This window comes from Clarias gariepinus, chromosome 13 (assembly GCF_024256425.1).
Source record: "Clarias gariepinus isolate MV-2021 ecotype Netherlands chromosome 13, CGAR_prim_01v2, whole genome shotgun sequence".
In the NCBI taxonomy this organism is placed as follows: Eukaryota; Metazoa; Chordata; class Actinopteri; order Siluriformes; family Clariidae; genus Clarias; species Clarias gariepinus.
The window spans coordinates 27008337-27020498 of record NC_071112.1 but is presented as its reverse complement, the minus strand read 5'-3'; the positions used below and the strand labels follow the sequence as shown (position 1 = coordinate 27020498).

The window sequence follows — 12162 nt, the reverse complement described above, 5'->3', positions numbered from 1 at the left end:
GTGTGTGTGTGTGTGTGTGTGTGTGTGTGTGTAGGTGGACGTGGGGGTGGTACACTTCACTCCTTTGCCTCAGCCACACATCCAGCAGCCCTTTAAGCTCGTGGAGAAAGTGGTCAAGAACGTCTTTCAGTTCCGCAGGAAGCACTGCCACAAAGGACTCGAGTATGCACTCTGCACTTTCTCTCCTCTTCTTCTCCTCCTCCACTTCCTACATTTTTTTAATAAATGTTTGTTTGCATGACTAACACCTTCGTGTTCACCTGTAACACTTACTTACTCATAAGACACAAAACTTACTCATTAGCTTATACTTATACTAATGGGCCTGGTTTAATTAAGGCTCATAAGGCACAATAAGAGCAGTGATTATGAGTCACAGAGCTGTCGGGGATGATGAAGAATCAGCCTGAGTGTAAATAGCTGCACTGTAATGAGGGGAAGAAATCTGTAGGCACCTCATGGTCCAGGTGCCGATATGTACAGCATGCATCCGAATGTGTTTGTATTTAAATAACTGTAAAGCCCATATTCTTTTTGGTCACTATGACCACTTGGTGCTTTTAAAACCTCATTGTTGTCTTTTAAAAATACAAAAGCTTTATGAAAACGCATACTTTTTATTTTAACCAACCTGATAATTTATAACTAAAACCTAATAACTAATTTATATTCTAAACAAACTTGGCAAATCATTTGCTCCTACCACACAGGATGCTGAGCTGTGTGAATAGTTTAGTGTGCACCACCTGCAGGATTATAGAGGAACTGCAACATTTTTCCACTTCAGATGTAAATATATACATTTAAAATTTCTTTTATAAGACCCCCCACCTCTATACATAGTGTAAAAGGTTTAGCAAGCATGTATAATTGCATACACCCTGATCAGCCATAACATTAAAACCACCTGCCTCATATCGTGTCGTTCCCCTTGTGTAACCAAAACAGCAGTGACCCTTCGCCTCCACTAGGTGTGCTGTCGTATGTGTCCTGTACGTTGCAAGGTTGGACAGCCATGCTTTAGATTCATTTGCCCAACACATCTCACAGATGCTCGATCAGATTGAGATTTGGGACTTTCGCGTAAACACCTTAAACTCATCAGAAACATTGTGTTCCTGAACGATGTGTGCAGTGTGTTAGGGCACATCATTCTGCTGAAAGGGGTCACTGCCATCAGGTCACCCTTCATATTTTAAAGTCCCAGGTTTGGTGTTCTGCCTCTTAATTACTGAGTTTCAAATAACTTTAATGCTGATTAACTAAACACCTATAAATATGTGCACTGCATTTGAAAACTCTCCCAAATGCAAATGAGTGAAACCATTTCCCAGAAAGCACACAGAGCGTTTTGGTGTGTGAGGGTGCGTGTTGGTTAGCAGGACTCTCAGATCTGCCCTTCTTGTTACTCAGAGAACGTCCATGGAAGATTTCCTTAACCAGCTTTTCTTCTACTACACACTTTGCCTTAATAAATAGCACCAAGCAGTAAAGTGATCAGTAGTAGAACTGCAACTCAACTAGCAAGACGACGAAGATTCAGTAATCACCACCATCATCATTACTACCCAGTCCTGCAGTGGTGTGTCACAGACTCTGGCTCCCAGCACCATAATCTTTTTTTGCTGTTCAGTTAGTGTAATTTTAAAAGTTAATCACATGCTTTCTCCAAGCCAGTCAATTGCAGTTCCAAGGGGCGAGTGGAATGAACTTGAAGGAGAATACTACCCACTTCTGCAAGAGCTCAAGGACACCCATGATTAGCTACTGCTGCTGTGATTGATTAAGTCCACATGAAATTCTTAAACTCATGCCTGTGGATGTCTGTGATGTTATGAACTTAACTTATAGATATGAAACTTCCAGCTGCCTAACACACAGTATGACTGCACAACAATTCCTGTTATCCGTTCTCACCCAAATGAGGATGGGTTCCCTGCAGAGTCTGGTTCCTCCCAAGGTTTCTTCCTATTTCTATCTCAGGGAGTTTTTCTCTTGCCACCTCAGCTTGCTCATCAGGGACTGATTTATTAATATTTTTATTCATACACATTTTCACACATTTCATACTCATTTCCATAGTTTTCCTTTGATTCTGTGAAGCTGCTTTGTGACAATGACCATTGTTAAAAGCGCTATACAAATAAAATTTATATTTCACGATTCGAACCAACACTGAGATACCAAGTGCCATGCTATTGCACTTTTCTCCGTTTCTTCTTTAGCATCATTTATTTTAGCTTTTCCCTAAGTCCACTGAATATGCATGTATATTTCATACACAGCCCCATCAGTCCGTCCACTCATCCATCCATCTAGGAACCTCTGTTGTCCAACTAGGGACTGTGGACGGCAGTACTGACCATTGCATTTATACCCATTTTCACAGCCCATTTGACCTCCAGTCAACATTCACACACATTCAACACTATGGGCAATTTGCAAACGCCAATTGGCCTAATCTGCCTGTCTTTAGACTGTGGGAGCAAACTGAAGTCCCCGGAGTAAACCCACCAAGCACTGAGAGAACATGCACACAGACTTCATGCACACAGACCCCGATGCAGGAATCTACTGTACACCACCGTGCCGCCATATATAACCCCATACACAGCTAAATGCAATGCATCAGAGCAAGCATGAGCTCTTCTGTAATATCAGACCAGAAAGACGAGCGTTTATCCTTCACTAGTTCATCATGAGGTTTCTTTTTTTTCTTCTTCCCTGGAACACCTTTAGGAGGCCCTAACCACAGCAGAGTGGAAACGTCCTGCTGTTTCAGAGACGCTCTGTGCCAGTCATCTAGACATCACACATGTCAGATTCACTCAGATCGATTGCACTTGTCCATTTCTTTTGATTTCAACATGTTACCTTGGAGAATTGACTATCACTGCGTAATAAATCCTGCTCCCTGACAGGTGACACCGTAACCAGATCATCGCTTCTCACTTCACCTGCCAGTGGCTTTTAATGTTGTGACTGATTTGTGTTTTATTTTATTTGAACTAAAAGAAGGATAAAACATACTCCTACTGTATTATATTAATATAAAGAACTGATAATAAAACTACAGGAGTAGTAGAACAAGTAGTTTTGCAGTCCTGGTTTAAAGAAAGCAGCATGAGGCATCAGATCTCAAATCCCTAAAAAATAACAAGCTGAAGTTCTAAACTTTCTCTCGTTAAAGTCAGAGCACAGAACACAACTGCGCCGGGTTCCTTTCATTAATCAGTTGTAAGTCTGTATGTCACTACAGCAGTTTTAATCAGTGCTAAAATGTAACGTAGGAAACTGCGGCAAAACAAAGTTTAAACGCGGCTGGAGGCGGTTGTAAAGGTAGTGTGTGGGCTTTACAGCTTATGATTTGTTTGTTGCACACTGAAAAAGGAAGATAAAAACTTTTGCACACTGTATTCTGTATCTTGTGCAATGTTTTAAACTCCTTGTCCTGTTAACCCACAGTGCTGCTGAGTTCTGGCTTCTGATTGGTCAGAATGTGTAGTAACAGCTCGTTAGTGATTCCAGCATGGCATTATTAATGTTTTTACTTTGTTTTTTTCCTTATTACTCAACCCACACACAGTATTTTACTGCTTTATTTGTACAGGATGTTGTTTCCTGAGGCTCACAGGCTCAGGATGACTGAGCAGCTTCTGCGGCGCGCCGACGTGGACCCGACTCTCCGTCCTGCCGACCTCGCCATCAGCCAGTTCAGAGCTCTAGCCGACGCCTACAGCCGGCTGTGCCGAGAAAACCCCTCACTGTTCAGCTACGACTTCAGAGATGAGCTGAGGCAGAAACATCAGAGTCACAGACGGATAAAGAGAGGGAGATGCTAATGGTCACCACAGGACACAACACGGCGCCCTCAGTGGTGACGTTTTCATTGAACGCTTTACACCTGTCCATCCATTCTGAAGTGTTGAGTTTAAAATAAAAAATGGGTTGGAGGTAAAATGATGTATTTTATTTTATACAGCTGTGAAGATTATCTGTGCTATTTAATAAACTGCTGAAACACAAAGACTGAAAGACTGCAGCTCAGTTCATATATTTTTAAAAAGATACCAAAAACCAAAGATAAAATGTGCCTGTTAATCCTCAGTGCAATCACACGCAGACTCAGACCTGAAAATGTTTCTCCTCCTCAGAGCCGCTCAGAAGAGTTTAGACTTTGTGCTGCCGTCATATAGCAAAGTGACAGCGCGGTGTGATCGCTCCAGAGCACAAAGCGCCGCCGTAACGTCAAGCTTTTCACAGAAAAACGTTTCTCTGGCAACGGCTTCGAAGAGAACGTGCCAAGACTTCTGAGGTCAGCGCACAGAATCAGCAGGAAGTAAATAAATACACGTTTGAAGGATGAGTTTTACTGTCAGGGATGGTGCAACGTGTATGAAAAGCAGGTATAAAAAATATTTTTGTTTTGTTTATATTTTATTCTAACAATATATTAAAAAGAAAACAAAAAACTTATATCCGTTGCCAAAGAAACATTTAAAAATCTTTAAAATATATATCATATAGTATATGGTCTGTAGAATATTTTGAATAATGATATACACAACATTGATAACACATACAGTATCATGAATGTCTTGCTGTTCTCTGACAGCACATGGTGTTGTGTTGTTGCCAAAATATTCACAGTGCCTTAGGGTAAATTATTTTTAGTATTATTAATATTATGTCTGTTCAGCATCTTGTGTTTCTTGTTACCTTAAACACAGATTATTTTGTCTGATCCCGAGTCTGAGAATATTGTCTGTCATCTGTGTAGCTAAATAATCTGCGTTTACACCCAACCAGATGCTTGTCTGATGTGTGTAATGTAGGACGTGGGATATTAAATGTGTCTGAATGCGCTCTAGTTAAACCGTCGAGATCCGTCACATCACACCAGTATCAAACGATTTACGTTAGTTTCTTTTCCCCGTTGCCTGCACATATTTCTAGTTCATTACTACTTATACCCAAATATTCCTGTTGGACCTCTGCTTGGGATCTAAATCGTCCATTTCTTCATATGTCCTATAGAAGCACGAACGTTTTGGATGAATAATGTGAAGCTGGAAGATCAGCAGCAGCATTTCCAGCTGTTTAACTCGCCAAGTAATTTAATGGTGTGCTGTAGTGAAAATCAAGATATTAACTACCTTATAAATCTGCATTAGATGCGTCCACACCGATTCTGCCCACACGCCGACTCCATCAGACTCGGACACACTTCCATTTGTCTTGATCTCCGTGACCGAGCGCACCCGTCTTGTTTATTACATTACAGTCAATACGACGAATACCAAAAGACATTTTTATTCATCGTTCCTTTAAAAAGCTCTTTGCAGCACAACTGTACAAATCGCCCACTTTATTAGATACAGCACTTTTTACATACTTAAAATACCTAATTGATAAACTGTTAATACCAATTAAATTAGCTAAAATACTGTACATATTTGTTGTTTATAAAAACAAAGATGGTTTTGTTACCTACTGTAACACACACACACAAACTCTCAGCGCTGACTGTTTCATGACTGTTCTGTACGTCCCTCACCTCAATAAGGCCGATCACATAACGACCCACGTCTCACAGGCACACACCTCGTGCAATTGTTTTCACTTACAGAAACAAAAAATAAGTCCAGTTTTAACCTGTGCTTTGGCTTCCTGTTTTATAAAGAAATATAAAATTATCAATAAATTATAAAAAGCTTGCACTTTTAAAGAGCCTGGTTCGTACAAATAAAAACGAAAAACTTAAAGCTCAGCTTTAAAAAAAAAAAAGGCACAAAATGAATCAGACGCAACATGTGGATTGCAGTTCCTGAAGGTAGGCAGAGGTACAGTGAGACGAGTCACGTGTTGCTTCGGCTGTTAAAGGTGCAGTAAGTGATTTTCGCTGAAGTGTATTCTCATGTTTGAGTAGCATTTACCCCCTCCTCCAAGTGCCCTAAAATCAGAGATGAATAAATATCTTTCCTGTCCTATCAAATCACTAAGTACACCTTTATATAACCGGTTAATTATTCGACCTGAAGGTTAAGGTGAATTCAAGTTTCCTTTTCCAGATGTCGTACAGTGTACAGATTTATGGCTATGATGTCGTAGCTGTGGCGCTGGTCTTGGTACCGTTTTCATAGAAACAGTCCTCGTTAATGACGGAGGTGAGGCTGTGGACGCTGAAGTCACTCTCCAGCAGTGTGTTCAGATCGACGCTGACCGCCGTGGACTCCGACGGGCTGTCCAGAGAGCGGCTGTGCTGTCTCATGGTCAGCAGCGCCGCCTGGCTGCGTCTCGGCTCGCTTCTCGCTGACCGCCGCCTCACGGCGCTGAAATGTGCCCGTCTCAGCTGAGGGTGGGCCTCCGGAGAGTCCACTTCACGACCTTCGGGTTCCACGCGTGCCTCGTCACTCAGACGCAGCTCATGCAACTGAGAATCGAGCGAGCCGGGGGTGGGGGCACGGCGAGTCGAGCGCTCACTGAACCCGTCGTCGTCACTGAGGATGTCCGACTCCCTCATTCTGCCGTGTTTGAGGGTGGAGTCAGCGGGCGGGGGGGCTTCTGATGATGGGGCGAGGGGCGGGTCTCCACTGCTCTCACTTGCTGTATCAATGTCCAACTGCATGGGCTTTAGTGTGTCGATTTTGGCGAGAGCGCTGAAGTTGATGGGCTTCTGGCATAACAAGGATGTTCGAGAGGAACCTGAAACACACACATGAACACTGAGATAAGTGAGAGAACAACTCTGTGCTGCCGTATCTCTACTGTGACTGTGTGTGTTTTCTGCACACTGAGTACCAATAATACAAGCTGATGGACAAATCAGCAGCACATTTAGTCTCCGGGTTATGTGTAGTTACCCAGCAGTGTAGAGCACCGCTTGTGTTTGTGTGTGTGTGTGTGTGTGACACATCTCATGACTGTAACTATATCCTCCTTGTTCTCAGTCCCACCTCCTGCTGCACAACACACATTGGCCGAGGCATACAGTAAACTGAGTCAGTATTGTTTAGCGTGTGGATACAGTACGTCAGGAACACGCAGGTTTGTGAAAACAGTGAAAGATTTGAGTGCAGCAGTCAGTCAAGTCTAAATGCATGCAGTCGCTTCATTATTTAACATGTCAAGGCGCTAACAATGTGCTATGAGAACAGAACATCTGCACACTTTTATGCAGGAACAGTTGCATTTAAACACCACATTCATGTTGTCTACATCTTAACTAAAACACACAACTCTCCCCTACTGTAAAACCCACCATGTACACTTACTGCCTGAAAGTACTGGAACAGAAAATGCATTTATTTTTATCATTTCAGCATTTTTATCATTTTGTTTTTGTTACACTAAAGACACCTGGGTGATACTGGTTGCTTAGTGATAAGCACTAGATATTAGCACCAAATATTGGAACACATTCTTGAGATTTATCTTTGGGTACCAAACCCACACCCGCCTTTAGTGTGTAAAAAAATATATATGGTCGCTTTGCTCTCACACACTCAGTCTTCTACCTTGAACAACAACAGGAGGCTAGAACAGAATATAGCGTTCACATGTTTTGATGCTGCAGGTCATCATTATGTGCACGGGCGTGTGGGAGACTGACCGAGTTTAGCTGATGAAGGTAAGCTTCCCCTCAGAGGGACGAGATGTTCCCTGCAGGTTCTCTCAGTTGGCCGCTCGTTTCCTCGCATCCCTTTGCGTGCGTTTTCTCTCAGGACAGAGCGAATCACCTTGACCATGTTCACTTTGCTCTCAGGCGTGCTGAAGGAAGCGTTAGCTTGCGGTTAGCATATGGGCAAGTATTAATGACAGCTTTATATAAAAAGCGAATGATCCTGTAGCTCACCTGCTGCACAGCTGGAACACCGTCTCAGGTCGGCCCTCCAGCTCGGACTTGGTGTGGATCAGCTCCCAGACGCAGTTACTCTCTGTGTGCAAATAGAACATGAGCAAGGGTGGAGTTTAGAACACAACCAGCATTAAAATGTGTTTAAATATTAATGTTAAGCTAAACATTTATCAGTATTAAATTGATCAGTTATTTATCATGCTTAGTTTTATTTATTATTTTTATCCAGAGTAAAATGTTCTTGTTGCAACTGATTTCTGCCTGATTTTACATTTGTAAGCTAGCCACTGAATACACAGGACTGCTGAATCCCTAATGACTTCTGTTCACTCTGTGTGTTCACTACATAGGGAATAATGTACTCATGAGAACATACTGTAGTTCAAGCTTTAGCAACTCCCAATGCCCTATCAGTGTTTGTTTGATTTTGCTGAAGAAGGAAAATGTTACAGCATTTAAAAACATGAAAATAAAGTATGCATGGGAATATGAATTTAAAAACTACAACATTAGTTCTCATGTACCTACTATACAAGGAACAGAACACTGCATGTTGTGGTGTTAAAGCTGTCTGAGACAAAACAGACAAGAGACATCAGGGCTACTGATTCATCGCTCTAGTACCTTCATCCCCTCACTGATTAATTTCCTTTATTTCTTACAGGTTAGAAAATATAAACAATTATTAAAAGTATCTAATCATTAAAACAGAGTGTGCTGTTGATTGTTTAAATGTTGTGTCTTCTTGTTTTTTTGTTCCCCACTCCAGTCCAGTAGGTGGTTGTATTACACCAACCTCACATAAACTCTAAAGAAGTTACAGTAGAGACAGAATTTCACAAAGATCTACTGTATGCAGAAGAAGGGAAGTGGTCTGTATTTTCTGTAAAGCTGAGGGATATCTGCAAGATATTGGTGGATTCTTTTTTCTAACAGTTTATAGCTTGTGAAATGTGATCCAGGTTCGTTCCTGTTCTCATTCACATTACAGCAGTTCTAATGACGTTAATTGAAGAATTTCAACAGCACTTGTCTTGCTAGCGAGGACGCATAACAAAGTGTAAACTCCAACATCCTGTAGATGTTGGGGTGGGAAAAAAACGTATAGTTACAGCTTTACCTTCACCGGTCACAAAGAGCTGACACTGGAGACTCATTCCATATGTTACATTCATTTCTTCTTAATGTAAACAATTACATTTAAAACAAGCACAAGAGCTTCTATCAGAGCTGCTAGTACAAAAAAAAAATCCTTCTGACCAACCACAATCCAGAAATAATTACTGTGGTATAATTATGGGATAAATACTGTGTGTGTGTGTGTGTGTGTGTGTGTGTTTACTGCTGAAAGCGATCATACCTGCCGTGTTGCCCAGTCGGACCTGCAACGTGGAACGAGGAACGAGCCAGCGGAACTTGAAGGGGTCCTGATCTCCATGAGAGTGGGCGGGGCGTGGGACATTCTGTTAAACACACACACGAGGGGAGTAAGGATTATTGTACGCACTAATCCCATTATTGGAGCAGTAGTGTGGAGAGTGGAGACTCACCATTTTCTTCTTGAGCTTGTTGCTCTCTCTGTAGACGAGGATCACGGCTTTCTTGAACACTGGTGAGGGAAAAGATGTAGATTTCAATGAAACGTGACGACGGAGCGGGAATTCACACACACTTACTGCTAATGGATCTTTCATCTCATCTCAACACCTTCACTAGAGCTGTAGCCTGGACTGCTGTTTAATTCTACAACTATAACTGTAACTGGATCAAAAGTGTACTTCTTTAACAGTAAAATAGGGTAACTGTTAAGCTTCCTGTGACAGCGCCACACACTGTCTGATTTCTAACTTTAGTTACAAGAAATGGCTTTTAACATTGGCCTTTTGGCTTATTCCTGATTTACTGTATACAGTAGATGCACGTCAACATGTGAATGAGTCTCCAAAGTGTTTGAACTGTGATTTATAATTAAAAAATAATAATATATAATAATATATTTTTTTACAACAATGATCAAACCAGTACCAATACGAACCAACATTTATAGCCTACAGGTTTATTTTTGAAAAATGTTTAATAAGACATGACATTTTAGTAAAGTTAACTAATTAAAAGGAAAAATAATAATAGATATCTCGGGTAATGGAAACAAAATATCTGTACTTTTTAAAACACTGTGTTGGATTTCCAGATCTGGTCTACACTTATACTGTTGGTCTTAGATGCTGACAAAATTTACAGCAAGGAAACTGGGGGAACAGAATTGTTCAAGCCAGCTCTCTGCATGAACTGAATGAGTAATATTCGACAAGCTGGATGTGTGTGTGTGTCGTAAGCAGCTACTTACCAAACACGGTCAATTCCGGCTCCTTCTTCATGCGGCCGAGAGACGGGAGCGGGTTGAGCCACATCACTGACGAATGCATGAGAAACTCTCCCATGGAAATCTCTGTGACCTGAGACACAAACACAATGATGGAGAATCCTCCAAAAACACCTAATAATACTCCTCAAAGTCACGATTAAAGATAAATGTCTGATGTGGAGTAACTAGAAAAATACTAAAAAACTTTAAATTCACACTTTTTTCATCAAACACCCTCAGGGCGGAGCTACAGACGCACTCGGGTGGTGATGTCACTAAACAGGCTCTGAAACAGTGTGACCGCTATTCAAGCTATTGATGAAAAAAAAAAAATCTGTAGTTGTTATGGTAATCATCCTGTACATCTTGACAGCTTTAAAAATGGTGATGTGAACTGAAAGCCACATGCTAACACCAGCTAGCATTCACAGCTTCATATTAATGTGCCTTTACTTATAAAATAGTGTTACTACAGCAACGGCTCATTCACTGGAACTCTTGCACTTGTGAGCACTTTGCAGTAACAAAAGTGGTGTTAAGGGTTGCATGGTCAAGTGTTATGTAAGGTGTTTATGTGACATTTTTTTGTTTTATTAATTTGGAGAGAGTGAAAAACGGGAACAAAGTGTTTACAGCTGCTCTAACATAAGCTACAACACTAAGTTCCTACATTAGTCGTGAGATGATGACGTACTTCCTTTTCCGAGCCACTTTGTTCCGCCACCAGCTGGTCAAACACGGTGCCGTAGTCCTCGTAGATCTTCTGCATCTCATTGATGTGACTGGCCACTTTCTCCATCGCCTTCAAAGCCTCTGTAAAATAAACACGGGTTATATAATCGAACAATACACTAAAGGATACAGGAAACTCTCGACCGTTTGCTACTGTGAGCCCTAAGTGCACTTGTGTACCTGTGAGGTGATAGTGCTCCTCGCTGTCCGTGTCGGTCAGAGACACCAGCTCTCGCAGCAGTAGTGGGTACTTGAGCACTCTCTGCACCGGTTTAATCAGATACGACTCGAGCGTGTACGAGTGCTGCTTGGTGGGATTCCTCGCCTCCATGAACTCCTTAAAGGCTCGGTCCGTTTTAGCTGAGCACACAGACGGGTTTACATAATCACATCATGCTACATGAATGTACCCATCATGCCACACATCACACGTCCACAAGGAGGCAGCACCTGGCTCTGGGGCGCCCCTTCCTCCACCCCCAACCCCCTCTCTCTCTCTCTCTTTTTTTTTTTATGACCACTGCAGTAAAAGTGCTTCACTGCAGGTGAGAGCAGAGCGGCCATGTTGCGTCGGTGACTCGTCCCTGAACGACGCCGGCTCTCTGCATCGAGTATCAGATAGAGTGAGAGCAATTAACAAAGCGCTCGCACCACTCGCACATGGGAGAGTAATTGGCAGGCAATTAACACGTAGACAAAAAAAAAAAAACAATCTTTATCGCTGCAAGAGCACATTCCTGCTACAACAGACGCAGTGTGTGAGAAAGTGTAATTACCAACACTGCTGACTCACACGCTCACATACACACCCTGCACCGCTCAGGAGATAGCACTGTGTGTGTGTGTGTACTTCACACATACACTATGAACAGGATGATAAAGCATGGGCGTGGCCAACTCACAGGTCTGTTTATTACAGTTAGCACAGCATTACTGAACAAACTGAACATCAGTTCAGGTGTTTGACATGATGTTAAAGGAAAATAATCAACTTTAAAGTACATTTACTATCACACCGCCCTGTCAATACTCTAACTGCACAACACACACTGTTACGGTTTCTTGCTTTATCCTGCAGCACTACTGAGTTCTGGATTCTGATTGGTGAGAAGGTGTTCATTATTTTTCCATAACTGTCAGCTCGGAGAGTGGTACGAGATCTACTATGCAAGTAAGCAGTTTCCGGTATTAGAGGTAAAACCGTCTC

The 12162-nt window shown here is 42.0% G+C and overlaps 2 protein-coding genes across 7 annotated transcripts in view; one reads left to right on the top strand and one right to left on the bottom strand.

The window, feature by feature from the left end:
- The window catches only part of tfb1m (transcription factor B1, mitochondrial), a 32216-nt gene extending 28187 nt beyond the window's left edge, over window positions 1–4029 (top strand). For both annotated transcript variants that reach the window (XM_053509896.1, XM_053509897.1), the window contains exons 7-8: window positions 35–162; window positions 3611–4029. In XM_053509896.1, coding sequence (XP_053365871.1) covers window positions 35–162; window positions 3611–3842 — 360 coding nt within the window. In that variant the 3' untranslated portion in view covers window positions 3843–4029. The remainder of the gene's footprint in view (window positions 1–34; window positions 163–3610) is intronic.
- A 1268-nt stretch (window positions 4030–5297) lies between these two features.
- The window catches only part of tiam2a (TIAM Rac1 associated GEF 2a), a 75874-nt gene continuing 69009 nt past the window's right edge, over window positions 5298–12162 (bottom strand). For all 5 annotated transcript variants that reach the window (XM_053509891.1, XM_053509890.1, XM_053509893.1 and 2 more), the window contains 8 exons: window positions 11136–11315; window positions 10918–11036; window positions 10206–10314; window positions 9409–9467; window positions 9219–9321; window positions 7856–7937; window positions 7613–7770; window positions 5298–6705 (listed from right to left, as the gene is read on the bottom strand). In XM_053509891.1, coding sequence (XP_053365866.1) covers window positions 6098–6705; window positions 7613–7770; window positions 7856–7937; window positions 9219–9321; window positions 9409–9467; window positions 10206–10314; window positions 10918–11036; window positions 11136–11315 — 1418 coding nt within the window. In that variant the 3' untranslated portion in view covers window positions 5298–6097. The remainder of the gene's footprint in view (window positions 6706–7612; window positions 7771–7855; window positions 7938–9218; window positions 9322–9408; window positions 9468–10205; window positions 10315–10917; window positions 11037–11135; window positions 11316–12162) is intronic.